General features: G+C 43.3%; 1 protein-coding gene across 1 annotated transcript in view; it reads left to right on the top strand.

The window, feature by feature from the left end:
* Window positions 1–14,393, top strand: part of LOC139266821 (macoilin-like) — a 203,525-nt gene extending 189,132 nt beyond the window's left edge. The window contains exons 12-13 of the mRNA XM_070884426.1: window positions 12,151–12,325; window positions 14,194–14,393. Of these exons, the coding sequence (XP_070740527.1) occupies window positions 12,151–12,325; window positions 14,194–14,393 (375 nt within the window). The remainder of the gene's footprint in view (window positions 1–12,150; window positions 12,326–14,193) is intronic.
* The last annotated feature ends 1,845 nt before the right edge of the window (window positions 14,394–16,238 follow it).

Below are 16,238 nucleotides of genomic sequence, written 5' to 3'. Positions count from 1 at the left end.
CCATCATGCCATCTGCCTTCTTCACCGCCTGCTGTACCTGCATGCCAACTTTCAATGACTGATGTACCATGACACCCAGATCTTGTTGCACCTCCCCTTTTCCTAATCTGCCGCCATTCAGATAATATTCGCCTTCTTGTTTTCGCTCCCTAAGTGAATAGCCTCACATTTATGCACATTACACTGCATCTGTCATGCATTTGCCCATTCATCTAACCTGTCCAAGTTACCCTGCAGCCTCTTAGCGTCCTCCTCACAGCTCACACCGCCACCCAGTTTAGTGTCATCTGAAAACTTGGAGATATTATACTCAATTCCTTCATCCAAATCATTAATGTATATTGTAAATAGCTGGGGTCCTAGCACTGAGCCCTGCGGCACCCCACTAGTCACTGCCTGCTATTCTGAAAAGGACCCATTTATCCCGACTTTCTGCTCCCTGTCTGCCAACCAGTTCTCTATCCACATCAATACATTATCCCCAATACCATGTACTTTAATTTTGAACACTAATCTCTTGTGTGGAACCTTGTCAAAAGCCTTTTGGAAGTCCAAATACACCACATCCACTGGTTCTCCCTTGTCCACTCTACCAGTTATATCCTTAAAAAATTCTAGAAGATTTGTCAAGCATGATTTCCCTTTCATAAATCCATGCTGACTTGGAGCGATCCCATCACTGCTTTCCAAATGCGCTGCTATTTCATCTTTAATAATTGATTCCAACATTTGCCCCACTACTGATGTCAGGCTAACCAGTCTATAATTACCCATTTTCTCTCTCCCTCCTTTCTTAAAAAGTGGTGTTACATTAGCTACCCTCCAGTCTATAGGAACTGATCCAGAGTCGATAGACTGTTAGAAAATGATCACCAATGCATCCACTATTTCTATGGCCACTTCCTTAAGTACTCTGGGATGCAGACTATCAGGCCCTGGGGATTTATCTGCCTTCAATCCCATCAATTTCCCTAACACAATTTCCCACCTAATAAGGATTTCCTTCAGTTCCTCCTTCTCACTAGACCCTCGGTCCCCTAGTACTTCCAGAAGGTTATTTGTGTCTTCCTTCTTGAAGACAGAACCAAAGTATTTGTTTAACTGGTCTGCCATTTCTTTGTTCCCCATTATAAATTCACCTGACTGACTGCAAGGGACCTACGTTTGTTTTCACTAATCTTTTAGTCTTCACACATCTATAGAAGCTTTTGCAGTCAGTTTTTATGTTGCCAGCAAGCTTCCTCTCATACTCTATTTTCCCCCTCCTAATTAAACCCTTTGTCCTCCTCTGCTGTATTACAAAATTCTCCCAATCCTCAGGTTTTCTGCTGTTTCTGGCCAGTTTATATGCCTCTTCCTTGGATTTAACACGATCCTTAATTTCCCTTGTTAGCCATGGTTGAGCCACCTTTCCCGTTTTATTTTTACTCCAGACAGGGATGTACAATTGTTGAAGTTCATCCATGTGATCTTTAAATGTTTGCCATTGCCTATCCACCGTCAACCCTTAAGTATCACTCGCCATTCTATTCTAGCCAATTCACATCTCATACCGTCGAAGTTACCTTTCCTTAAGTTCAGGACCCTAGTCTCTGAATTAACTGTGTCACTCTCCATCTTAATAAAGAATTCTACCATATTATGGTCACTCTTCCACAAGGAACCTCGCACAACAAGATTGTTAATTAGTTCTTTCTCATTACACATCACCCAGTCAAGGATGGCCAGCCCTCTAGTTGGTTCCTCGACATATTGGTCTAGGAAACCATCCCTAATACACTCCAGGAAATCCTCCTCCACTGCATTGCTACCAGTTTGATTAGCCCAATGAATATGTAGATTAAAGTCGCCCATGATAACTGCTGTACCTTTATTGCACGCATCCCTAATTTCTTGTTTGATGCCGTCCCCAACCTCACTACTACTGTTTGGTGGTCTGTACACAACTCCCACTAGTGTTTTTTGCCCTTTGGTATTCCGTAGCTCCACCCATACCGATTCCACATCATCCAAGCTAATGTCCTTCCTTACTATTGCATTAATTTCCTCTTTAACCAGCAACGCCACCCCACCTCCTTTTCCTTTCTGTCTATCCTTCCTGAATGTTGAATACCCCTCAATTTTGAGTTCCCAGCTTTGGTCACCCTGGAGCCATGTCTCCGTGATGCCAATTACATCATATCCGTTAACTGCTATCTGCGCACTTAATTCGTCCACCTTATTACAAATACTCCTCGCATTGAGGCACAGAGCCTTCAGGCTTATCTTTTTAACACACTTTGCCCCTTTAGAATTTTGCTGTAATGTCGCCCTTTTTGCTTTTTGCCTTGGGTTTCTCTGCCCTCCACTTTTACTTTTCTTATCTTTTGCTTCTGCCCCCATTCTACTTCCCTCTGTCTCCCTGCATATGTTCCCATCCCCCTGCCATATTAGCTTAACCCCTCCCCAACAGCACTAGCAAACATTCCCCCTAGGACATTGGGTCATCAGGTTGATTTAATAGCATTGATTGAGTGCTGGGTGGCACTGTGGTTCTTTGGCTGGGTGTAATAACATTGGTTGAGTGCTGGGTGGTGCTGTGGTTCTTTGGCTGCGTGTGATAGCATTGGTTGAGTGCTGGGTGGTGCTGTGCTTCTTTGGCTGTGTGTAATACCATTGGTTGAGTACTGGGTGGCGCTATGATTCTTTGGCTGTGTGCAATAGCATTTGATTGAGTGCCAGCAGAGGCAGATTGAGCTCCACAAGGAGAGAAACTGGAAATAGAGTGAAAATGGGAAATGTGAGGTAGAATGGGTGAGCAGGATCCAGGGTTAGGGTGTGACACTTGAAGTGAGGTGGACTGGAAGTGGACGTTAGATGTACAGAATTTCTGCATGATTCCACTGATCTCCTGCAAAAATATTGGCAGGAGGATCAGGTGCATTCCATGGAAATGCAGTTCACCATTTATATTATATAGATATACAGGTAGCTACATAGATATATTAGCTATTTAAAGCCCATTAAAGAGTTTGGTTCTGCGGCAGTCCCAGCGGATTGGAAAACCACAAATGTAACGCCCCATTTAGAAAAGGAGGCAGACAAAAAGCAGGAAACTATAGACCAGTTAGCCTAACCTCTGACGTTGGGAAAATGCTGGAGTCCATTATTAAGGAAACAGTAGCGGGACATTTGGAAAAGCATAATTCAATTAGGCAGAGTCAGCATGGTTTTATGAAATCATGTTTGACAAATTTGCTGGAGTTTATTGAGGATGGTGGATAAGGGGGAACCAGTGGATGTGGTGTATTTGGATTTCCAGAAGGCATTCGATAAGGTGCCACATAAGAAGTTACTGCACAAGCTAAAAGTTCACAGGGTTGGGGGCAATATATTAGCATGGATAGAGGATTGGCTAACTAACAGAAAACAGAGAGTCGGGATGAATGGATCATTTTCCGGTTGGCAAACAGTGACTAGTGGGATGTCGCAGGAATCGGTGCTGGGTCCTCAACTATTTACAATCTATATTAATGACATGGATGAAGAGACCGAGTGTAATGTAGCCAAGTTTGCTGATGATACAAAGATGGGTGGGAAAGCAAGTTGTGAGGAGGAAACAAAAAATCTGCAAAGGGATATAGACAGGCTAAGTGAGTGGGAAAACATTTGGCAAATGGAGTATAATGTGGGAAAATGCGAGGTTATCCACTTTGGCAGAAAAAATAGAAAAGCAAGTTATAATTTAAATGGAGAAAAATTACAAAGTGCTGCAGTACAGAGGGACCTGGGGGCCCTTGCGCATGAAACACTAAAAGTTAGTATGCAGGTACAGCAATTAATCAGGAAGGCAAATGGAATGTTGGCCTTTATTGCAAGGGGGATAGAGGATAAAAACAGGGAAGTCCTGCTACAACTGTACAGGCTATTGGTGAGGCCACACCTCGAGTACTGCGTACAGTTTTGGTCTCCGTATTTAAGGAAGGATATACTTGCATTGGAGGCTGTTCAGAGAAGGTTCACTAGGTTGATTCTGGAGATGAGGGGGTGGACTTATGAAGATAGGTTGAGTAGGTTGGGCCTATACACATTGGAGTTCAGAAGAATGAGAGGTGATCTTATCGAAACATATAAGATAATGAGGGGCCTCGACAAGGTGGATGCAGAGAGGATATTTCCACTCATCGGGAAAACTAAAACTAGGGGACATAGGGCAAGACTTTCAGCTTAGATCACCACCATCCATATATGGCCGATATTTCCGGCGGTAGTGGTTGTCCCACATTTAAGAACCGCAGGAATATCGCCCATTTTAAAAACCACTAGTTTCGCCTTTTTCATTTGTGCGGTAGCGGTAGCGATCTCAAGTGGGTGGTAGTGATCTATTCAATTGTGCAAAGCCAGCGTCCCTAGCAACGGCCGTTCTGTGCATGCGCATTTTTATTCTGGCACTTAACTTTTCCCGCGATTCAGGAGGTCAGAGGTCATTTGCGCATGCGCAGAAGAGAAAGGGAGGGAGAAAGAGAGAGCGCGAGAGACTATTTTTCAGCCAGATTAAGCGGAAGTAGAATCTTTGTGGCTTTAAAGTTTAAAACTAATTATTAGACATCCCAAATATAAATTATGGATAATGAGGAAGTTGTCATGAGTGAGGTGGATGAAGTGGCTGAGGTTGGAGGGAGAAAAAGGGTCAGGAGATTTTCGGATGAGGCCACGCAGCCTTGGTCCACAAGGTGGAGATGCAGTGGAGCCAATTAACACGGGGTGGGTGTAGGAAACCCCCCAGAATGTGTAACAATGCATATGGGCGGAGATCGCCAAGGTGCTGTCGTCGTCACTGCACGATTTTTGTGAGCCGAGCCAGTGCCGCAAGCGATGGAACGACCTGGTTGCGTCTGCTAGAGTAAGTACTAACTTTAATAACTTTAATAACTTAAATAATTTTAATCGTGGCTCATTACTTAAAATGTAACTCTGCCAGATTGTAATTAAGCTGGGTAATCTTGGTGTCATGCATTACTTCCTATCCACGATCTTATTACATTGCTTCTCTGAACGTAGATGTGTTAATCATGCATCAATTGCATCCAAACGGTATTAGTATATAACATATAACGTTAATGGGCCATTGATGAAAAGCTTTGCCGATGACTAACTGTGGATGTCTATTTGTGTGTTCCGTACTAGTACCTGGACAATTAGCTTATACTATGCTCTTGTCATCTTTGCAGAAGAAGATATCTTCCAATCACGCTGAGCATCGGCACACGGGAGGAAGGCAGGCAGAGTTGGCAGAACTGACCGACCTCGTTGGGGTCCATAATCGTTCGGCCACCCGTGGTGGTGTAGATCCGGTTGTGGCGCCGGGTAATTTAATATAATTTAATGCCATTTGAATATAATATATGAATGATGTCATAGAAACATAGACATAGAAACATAGAAAATAGGTGCAGGAGTAGGCCATTCAGCCCTTCGAGCCTGCACTACCATTCAAATAAGATCATGGCTGATCATTCACCTCATACCTCTTTCCTGCTTTCTCTCCAGACCTCTTGATCCCTTTAGATGTAAGGGCCATATCTAACTCTCTCTTGAACATATCCAATGAACTGGCATCAACAACTCTCTGCGGCAGGGAATTCCACAGGTTAACAACTCTCTGAGTGAAGAAGTTTCTCCTCATTTCAGTCCTAAATGGCTCACCTCTTATCCTTAGACTGTGTCCCCTGGTTCTGAACTTCCCCAACATTCTTCCTGCATCTAACCTGTCCAGTCCTGTCATAATTTTATATGTTTCTATGAGACCCCCTCTCAGCCTTCTAAACTCCAGTGAATAAAGGCCCTGTTGATCCAGTCTCTCCTCATATGTCAGTCCAGCCATCCCGGGAATCAGTCTGGTGAACCTTTGCTGCACTCCCTCAATATCAGGAATGTCCTTCCTCAGATTAGGAGACCAAAACTGAACACAATATTCCAGGTGAGGCCTCACCAAGGCCTTGTTCAACTGCAGTAAGACCTCCCTGCTACTATACTCAAATCACCTAGCTATGAAGGCCAACATACCATTTGCCTTCTTCACAGCCTGCTGTACCTGCATGCCAACTTTCAATGACTGATGTACCATGACACCCAGGTCTCGTTGTACCCCCCCCTTTTCCTAATCTGCAGCCATTCAGATAATATTCTGCCTTCTTGTTTTCGCTCCCTAAGTGAATAACCTCACATTTATGCACATTATACTGCATCTGTCATGCATTTGCCCATTCATCTAACCTGTCCAAATTACTCTGCAGCCTCTTAGCGTCCTCCTCACAGCTCACACTGCCACCCAGTTTAGTGTCATCTGCAAACTTGAAGATATTATACTCAATTCCTTCATCCAAATCATTAATGTATATTGTAAATAGCTGGGGTCCTAGCACTGAGCCCTGCTGCACCCCACTAGTCACTGCCTGCCATTCTGAAAAGGACCCGTTTATCCCGACTCTCTGCTTCCTGTCTGCCAACCAGTTCTCTAGCCACGTCAATACATTATCCCCAATACCATGTACTTTAATTTTGAACACTAATCTCTTGTGTGGAACCTTGTCAAAAGCCTTTTGAAAGTCCAAATACACCACATCCATTGGTTCTCCCTTGTCCACTCTACCAGTTATATCCTTAAAAAATTCTAGAAGATTTGTCAAGCATGATTTCCCTTTCATAAATTCATGCTGACTTGGAGCGATCCTGTCGCTGCTTTCCAAATGCGCTGTTATTTCATCTTTAATAATTGATTCCAACATTTTCCCCACTACTGATGTCAGGCTAACTGGTCTATAATTATCCGTTTTCTTTCTCCTTCCTTTTTTAAAAAGTGGTGTTACATTAGCTACCCTCCAGTTCATAGGAACTGATCCAGAGTCAATCGACTGTTAGAAAATGATCACCAATGCATCCACTATTTCTAGGGACACTTCTCTAAGTACTCTGAGATGCAGAATATCAGGCCCCGGGGATTTATCGGCCTTCAATCCCATCAATTTCCCTAACAAAATTTCCAACCTAATAAGGATATCTTTCAGTTCTTCCTTCTCACTAGACCCTCGGTCCCCTAGTACTTCCGGAAGGTTATTTGTGTCTTCCTTCGTGAAGACAGAACCAAAGTATTTATTCAACTGGTCTGCCATTTCTTTGTTCCCCATTATAAATTCACCTGAATCTGACTGCAAGGGACCTATGTTTGTTTTCACTAATCTTTTTCTCTTCACATATCTATCGAAGCTTTTTCAGTCAGTTTTTATGTTCCCGGCAAGCTTCCTCCCATACTCTATTTTCCCCCTCCTAATTAAACCCTTTGTCCTCCTCTGCTGAATTCTAAATTTCTCCCAGTCCTCAGATTTGCTGCATTTTGTGGCCAATTTATATGCCTCTTCCTTGGATTTAACACTATCCTTAATTTCTCTTGTTAGCCACGGTTGAGCCACCTTCCCCATTTTGTTTTTACTCCAGACAGGGATGTACAATTGTTGAAGTTCATCCATGTGATCTTTAAATATTTGTCATTGCCTATCCACCGTCAACCCTTTACGTATCATTTGCCAGTCTATTCTAGCCAATTCATGTCTCATACCATCGAAGTTACCTTTGCATAAGTTCACGACCCTAGTCTCTGAATTAACACTGTCACTCTCCATCTTAATAAAGAATTCTACCATATTATGGTCACTCTTCCCCAAGGGGCCTCGCACAACAAGATTGCTAATTAGTCAATGTAATGTCATTAATGCTGGGATTATGAAATATTATAATGCCATGCAATTTCTGTACTTTCTGTTCATGTTATTTAAATGTAACGTCTGTCAGTGATATCGAATGCCGTAGTGTTGCTTCTCCTACATATCCCTGTACAGCATAAGCATTCTCATGTCACCCTGGCCCTTCCCTCCTCTTCTACTCACCTCTCATATGTTTTCTAGTTACCCAAGTGTCGGAGACCTTTGGAGGCCCCTGGATGTCGCCCCTTTTAGTTCAAGTGGTGCTCACCACCGGAGACGAGACCACAGAGGAGGAGAAGGATCGGATGGATGACCCTCAACCACTCTGCTGAATCCAAAATGTGGAGGAGGGGTCTCGGGGACTCGAGTCCAATCTACCTGCAGCCACCTCTTCCTCAACCGAAGAAGTAGCGGGGCCAAGCGGCTTGCAGCAGGGCACACCGAGTGGTCCAGCACCTATGCTGAATCCGGGGAGGTTGATTCAGTAAAGTAGGCATGCTCAGAGACAGGCGGATGTCAACCTGGTCATGGTAGCACTGCCTAGGGCGAGCGTCGACATTGGTCGAGAGCTCCTCCAGGCGATAGGTGGGTTAACCGGCAACATTGCCACACTTTCAGCTCGTCATTAGGAGGACATGACGCAGCTGATTGCGGTGATGCGGTGAACCACCAATTCCATCGATGCCATGCGGCAAATGATGGACTCGGTAAATGGCACTGCACCCCAAGCTGCCGTACCACCTATGCTGGCAGATGAGAGTCAGGAGGAAGCAGTTGCTTCTGACTCTGGAGATGGGTCTTCAGATACCCAGTCTTCTCCGGGGTCATTGGTCATTGTCACCCCCCCCACCCCCACCCCCGACAGCAGCACGCTCGAGGTGTCTTGCTTCAAGACTGCTCGGAGTTAATACGGTTAGGACCAGGGACAGGGGTAACATTAGGGGGAAAGGGCGTGTTAAGGTCAGGGGGTTAGAGGCAGAACAAACGGTGGCCGCAGGTAGAATTTTTGCTGGGTGGTGGAGGCGGAGTTGTTATAATTATTTACATTGTTATTAAAAAGTTGTTGACTGCTGGGTGCGGGGGGGGGGGGGGGTTCTATTCTGTAATGTTTGTATCTGTTATTTGTTATTTCCCATTTAAAATTTTTATATGTCTAAAAAAATGTTTTAAAGTTTTTTTCAATTGTTTATTTATATAAAAGTTTTATTACACTTACAATTGTTGTGCAATGTCTTTTGCAAACAGACATAAGATTAACCATCAATACAAGGGTTGCAAACAATGGCCAGGTCAGGCAAGGATGAAACGTAATGTAACGTAACTGTCACCAACGTAACTTCAAGCAAAGCGTTCATTTATGAGCTGCTAATGCAACAGTCTTGCAGTTGTGTAACTACCACGGGGCTTTTTCCAGTGGTGTGTGGGTGGAGGGGGGTGCGGGCATGGGTTCGTCGCCAGGTTGATTGTCCACCCCGAGGTCGTCCTCCTCCTCGTCCACCTCTCCTCTCTCCTGAGGTGGACCGGCAGTCCCATCTGGCAATTCCTGTCCCCTCCTGATAGCTAAGTTATGCAACATGCAGCAGACCACAATGAACTCAGTGACCTGCTCAGGGTGGTATTGTAGGTTGTCTCCAGAGTGGTCCAGGCATCTGAAGCGCTGCTTCAGCACTTCAATTGTCTTTTTGACGATATTGCTTGTGGCTATATAGCTTTAATTGTAGCGATGCTCGGCATCTGTCCGGGGCTTACGGAGGGGTGTCAAGAGCCAGGTAGCGAAGCTGTATTCTTTGTCACCAAGCATCCAGCATTGACCTTGTGGCTGACTGTTAAAGAGGTCGGAGACAGTGCTCTCACACAAGATGTGCGCATCATGAATGCTCCCTGGAAAATTGGCATTTACTGCCATGATTATTTGCTTGTGGTAGACAACACGCTGCACGTTCAGGAAGTGGAATGAATCCTTTTTGGTTATAGTAAACCTCTGACTCCTCTAAAGGTGCTCACATGGCGATGAGCATACAGTCTATTGCACCCTGGACCTTGGGGATGTTTGCTATTCTCGAGAACCCCAATGTCCTCTCAGTCTGTGCCTCTCTGGTCATAGGGAAGTTTATAAAGTCCATCCTGCGTGCGTAAAGGGCTTCAGTCACCTGTCGAATGCAGCAATGTGTGGCATGCTGAGAGATGCAGCAAATGTCTCCAGCTGAGGCCTAAAAGGAGCCCGATGCATAGAAGGAAAGTGCTGCAGTAACCTTTACCTCAATGGGCAATGCGGTCCTGATGGTGCTGGCAGGCTGCAGATCTCCCTTAATTAGTTAGCATATCTCACTGATGACCTCCTGTCGGAAGCACAGCCTTCTAATGCACTTTCTATCGGACAGGTTCAGGTATGATCGCTTATCCCTGTAAATGCTTTTGGTGTAAGATCTCCTCCTCCTCCTCCTCAGCAGTCTGCCACCTCTTTGATTCAACACATAATGCTCTTCAATGAACCTTCTCCCATCTCTATTCTGCAGCATGTGAATAGTCAGCAATACTGTCTGAGAAATTACAGGCCCCATCACTATAAATGCCCTAATCTGTCTTCAAATTCTTGAATTGTCCTTAAACAACCACAATATAAACTTAACATTGACACAATGTGCTCAGATGATTGTCAAGATTTTAAAACACCCTTAAAATCACTCACAAATTATTTCAATGCTCCCATCAACTTTAAGCACCTTTTCTTCAACTTCATCCAATTTAAACATGGCGTCCACACCGCCGGGGTAAGGTAAGGTGAGTGCAACTTTTTCTGAGTGTCTTTTTGGGCGGGCGGTAATGTGGGCAGTATATGGGCAAAATGCTGAAAGTAGCGCTTGGCGATTATTTGGGTGGTATTTGGGTGGTCATTTCTATTATAAACAGTCTTCTGGGCGGTGCACGAGTGATGACGTCAGATTTTTTTTTTATACATGGGTGGGCGGTTTTGCTCATCACCGGCAGTAATTGAATGCTGAATATACTGCCAGCGATAAATTGGCGGTAAACGGGCGGTAGTTTCCATTTATACACAAATATGGGCGGTCAAGAGCATCTCGGCGGTAATATGGGTGATAAATGGGCGGATGGATGCCGAAAGTCTAGCCCTAAGTCTCAGAATAAGGGGGTGCCCATTTAAAACTGGGATGAAGAGAAATTTCTTCTCTCAGAAGGTTGTAAATCTGTGGAATTCTCTGCCCCAGAGAGCTGTGGAGGCTGGGTCATTGAATATATTTAAGGCGGAGATAAGACAGATTTTTGAGCAATAAGGGAATAAAGGGTTACGGGGAGTGGGCAGGGAAGTGGAGCTGAGTCCATGATCAGATCAGCCATGATCTTATTAAATGACAGAGCAAACTCGAGGGGCCAGGTGGCCTACTCCTGCTCCTATTTCTTATTTTCTTATGTTCTTATGTTTTATGCTCTTCTTGCTGGCAAAGGCATGCTGTTGGTATTTTTTCACATTCTCCCATGGCTTAAAACAAGTTGATACTGCAGCATCTGATGTTTATAACAGCTTGTCACAGACGTATCTGTAACCTTCTAGACTGTCTGCGGAATAAGATAATTGAATGTGGCCCGTCATCCTAGCATGCCATTGAACAGGCATTTTAACAGTGTCTTTGTTGAATTAATTATTTTAATCAAACTCAGCGCCTTTAGCCGCTAATTTAATCCTTAAAGCTTGTATTGAGAAGCCCCAAATCCTTCAGGGTTGCTCGACTAGTACCACTACACTATCTTTGCATTGCTTGTTTAATGTTTTACTTTAAATAATAAATTGTCATAACTATGTTTTGGTGTAAATGCTAAGTTTTATAAAAATGAAAAATATTCAGGCAAAATTAACATTTAAGTACAGTAAGTATCTCTGGGCTGGGGAAGGGGAATAATTGGTCATGGTAACCATTTTTAATTATTAGCTAATGACTTCAGCTGCAAAGCTATGCATTTTGGGTAATGACAGAATCATACCTCCTGTGATGCCTCTTGTTGTCAAATAGCTTAGCAGCATTCATTCTTTAATCTGAAACATTAGGAATGATATCCTTTGGTTGAGGTGGATATAACCCAGCAAGAATCAGCACCTATAAAAGAGGAACTGAGAATATTACTGGGGGCGGCAGAAATCAACCTCAGTACTGTTGTGTGAGATTCTAAATGACTAAAATCAGCAAGTGAAAGGAGAAATAAATGAGAGATTGCACATAAAATTCTTAACTATCATTTGAATATTTTTTTTAATTTATACATCAAGATGTTCCTTTGACAGGAAGAGATGTTATGGATTATGTAAAGGATTACAAAATAGTAACACGGAATGCTTTTCAACCAGTCGTTTTGAAGATTTACTTGGATTTGTAATTTTTTTCCCACTTTTCTGCAGGAGCTTTGTAAATATAAAGAAAACGAACAGGACACCGAAATGTTGATGGCAGCACTTTCAGCCATGCAGGATAAAACACAACATTTAGAAACCAATCTTAGTGCAGAGACTAGGATTAAACTGGACCTTTTCTCTGCTCTTGGGGATGCCAGACGGCAACTGGAGATTGCACAAGGTAAGCAATGGTGTTTATAAATGGAGAATCATAGTACACTGTGAATGCTTATAGAGCAGATTTGATAATGAACTTGAAGTTCTGTGCTCTTTTCAATGTATTTTCGGTGCATTAGCGGGGCAAGTATATTTTTGTGGCAAGGAAATCGGACAGAAGCCACTGCTTTTCTACCCAAGTTGCCTCATGGTTTTTGACTCTTTTTGTGACCTGCTTGCTAAATCCTGAGTACATTCATTGAAATATATTATAATGAGAGCCATGACGCTGCAGGTTCAACTCTCCTGCTTTTACACTGGCGATGCGCATGGGGTAAGTTGGACTGAGAATGATAAGACACGGCTACAGTGAGCAAAACCTGAGACAGGCAGAAGTGAGGACTTTCTGAGCCTGCAGAGTCTGGAGAGTTCCGGTAGAGATTCCTGCAGCTAGGAACCACTTTTGACAGCTTTATCTTGAAGCATTCTGCCTATACAGACCTGGACCTGGACTTGCTTCTTGCTACTTCTGACAGGGTGAGATTACAGGCAGATTTTAGCTCCCAATCACTACCCACAGTGAGTATGGTGACTGTAATATAGAGCTCCACCTGGTGGACTATTGTGGTAATCCAACCACTGCTGTTTGTACAATAAAAGGATCATGTGACTAGGTTACCTGACAAGTTCCTGTAGAGCCATCTTGTATGTATGTGTGTGTTTGTGATGTCGTAAGGAAGATATCACAGCAACTTTCTCAGTAAAGCCACTGTCATGCAAGAGGAGGAACAGCAACACAGAATGGAGCTAAGGAGAGTCAGGTAGCATATGAGGAGGATACAGCACATCAGATATTACCCCCTCCCCCCCACCCAGTCTCTCCCACCCCCTCCCGAATCCAGAATATATAGGCAGCACAGGTCATATGGGCACCTTCCTGAGGAAATATACGTAAGAAGAGTGTATATCACCAAACAGGAAATAGGGAAACTCTGTGACCAACTGCATGAGAACCTGCAGCCACGGTTATCTGCCTGCACTACTCTCTCTGGGCTGTGAAGGTGACCACCGCACTCAACTTTATGGCACAGTCTCATTTCAGGCAGACACGTAATTATCAGCCAGGCTGCAGCACGGGCCTACATTGATCAGGGGACAGATCACTGGCTCTGGGACAGACACTTTCCTAAAAATGCAATTCACAACTGTGAAGCTGAAACAATGCTTAGATTTCAGCAATGAAGCTATTTAATTCTAGGAGGTTGAACAGGTTGGGCCTGTACTCCTTGGAGTTTTGAAGAATGAGAGGTGATTTTATTGAAACATATAAGATTCTGAGGGGGCTTGACAGGGTAGATGCAGAGAGGATGTTTCCCATAGTGGGGGAATCTAGAACTAGGATGCATAGTTTCAGAATAAGGGGTCGCCCATTTAATACAGAAATGAGAAGGAATTTCTTCTCTCAGAGGGTCGTGAATCTTTGGAATTCTCTACCCCAGGGAGCTATGGAGGATGGGTCTTGGAATATATTTAAGTTGGAGATAGACAGATTTTTGTATGATAAGGGAGTCAAGGGTTATGGGGAGTGGGCGGGGAAGTGGAGTTGAGGCCAGGATCAGATCAGCCATGTTCTTATTGAATAACGGAGCAGGCTTGAGGGGCTAAATGGCCTACTCCTGCGCCTTTACTGTAACATATTAACCCTATTTACTTGGCAATTTAAAATAAATATAAAGAAATGTAAGCAATTTGCTTCATCTTGCTGTCTCCTCCTTTCTTTCCCATTATTCCAAGAAAGAATTAGCCTAATAAACATTAAGAGCTCGGTACACTAGAGAATAGGTAAACTGTCACAGATTTAATCACTTATCTTATATTAATATTTTTTTTCAGGACATATAATCCAACAAGATCAGGAAATTGAAGAGCTCAAACAGAAGGTTGCAGAAGTTATGGCAGTTATGCCTGGGATCACTTACAACGTTACAAGCACGCTTAGTCCTGGAACTTCACACTATTCCTCTAAATTTGTGGAGACTGGGAATTCTGTACTTGATCCTAATACTTTAATGTACCAGCCACTGAAGAAATAAATGCACTACCCTCCTTAACTAACCCTCAATTATTAAACATTTCCTTATACCCGTGGCTAATGATGGTGGAGGTGACCTTGTTTTTTTGTATTCAAAAGTATGGATTTTTACTTTTTATAGCATTTTGGGGTCTTCAGGTATGATTATATAGCATTGAGGTGCTTTGAATTGTACAATTGGCTAGATACTTTAGAATATTTGGATAGTTGGAAGCATTTAGCCATCATTGCATGCTTCAATCTACCCAACACATTGCAAATTCAACCGAATGTCCTCAGTAACAGACCTTACTGTTTAACTGGTACCAGGGCAATGCATGAACAATGCCAACATGGTTTGAATTTCTTTTAGTGTTTGAAATAATGGTCAAAATTAGCACTGGAATAGAAATTCAGCTGGCATTGACAAGCAAGTCATAAAAAGCACAGAGCTGATAGTTTCACAACAATGCTGTGGGAATGTTAAAGCTAAATTATACTGAGAACACCTTTCTAACAGAGCAGGTCCATTGTTTGCACTGTTGTAGATCTTATTCTAAGATGCACCAAAAGCATTGCCTTCTGTCTTTGAAACACAAATAAGACAATAACGGGTAACATTCATATAAAGAAATATAAGTCATAACTTTCAAGCAAAACCTTTTAGATGTTTGGAACATGTGTAACCTCAGAGTAACAGACTAATTTGTTTGAAATTCCATCTTTAGCATAATTGTTGCTCTTTCCTGAATTGTTACCAGACCTAATGCTACCGTCACCAAAGACCATTTGCAAACTCTTGTTTAGCTTCTGCAGTGTGACTGCCTCTGAGTGAGTGAGTGAGTATCCTTTGTTCCAGGAATACTTTCTCTACCATGTTTGTTGATCTTTTATTCAACATTCTGGTGTAATTAATCTTTCACACATTGCTCTTAGCAGTTAACATTAGGAGTCTTCCTCGATTCCGAGGGACTGCCTATGATGGTAACATTAGGACTGCATTCTATGGAAACATAGACCACCTTTGGTGTTCAGCTTGCTCCACACCACCAATTACACTTCTAACTTTATCTAACTGTCTCCAGGCTCATCCCAAACCAGACATTTCATATCATGACACTAAACTGGGTGGCGGTATGAGCTGTGAGGGGTACTCTAAGAGGCTGCAGGGTGACTTAGACAGGTCAAATGCATGGTAGATGCAGCATAACGTGGATAAATGTGAGGTTATCCACTTTGGGGGCAAAAACACGAAGACAGAATATTATCTGAATGGTGGCAGATTAAGAAAAGGGGAGGTGCAACGAGACCTGGGTGTCATGGTACATCAGTCATTGAAAATTGGCATACAGGTATAGCAGGTGGTAAAGAAGACAAATGGTATGTTGGCCTTCATAGCTAGGGGATTTGAGTATAGGAGCAGGGAGGTCTTACTGCAGTTGTACAGGGCCTTGGTGAGGCTTCACCTGGAATACTGTGTTCAGTTTTGGTCTACTAAGCTGAGGAAGGATGTTCTTGCTATTGAGGGAGTGCAGCGAAGGTTCACCAGACTGATTCCCAGGATGGCTGGACTGACATATGAGGAGAGACTGGATCAACTGGGTCTTTATACATTGGAGTTTAGAAGGATGAGAGGGGATCTCATAGAAACACACAAGGTTCTGACTGGACGGGGCAGGTTAGATGCGGGTAGATTATTCACGATGTTGGGGAAGTCCAGAACTAGGGGACACAGTCTTAGGATAAGGGGTAGGCCATTTAGGACTGAGATGAGGAGAAACTTCTTCACTCAGAGAGTTGTTAACCTGTGGAATTCCCTGCCGCAGAGAGTTGTTGATGCCAGTTCATTGGATATATTCAAGAGGGA

Source organism: Pristiophorus japonicus, chromosome 7 (genome assembly GCF_044704955.1).
Source record: "Pristiophorus japonicus isolate sPriJap1 chromosome 7, sPriJap1.hap1, whole genome shotgun sequence".
NCBI classification, from domain to species: Eukaryota; Metazoa; Chordata; class Chondrichthyes; family Pristiophoridae; genus Pristiophorus; species Pristiophorus japonicus.
This window is presented reverse-complemented; position numbering and strand designations above follow the sequence as displayed.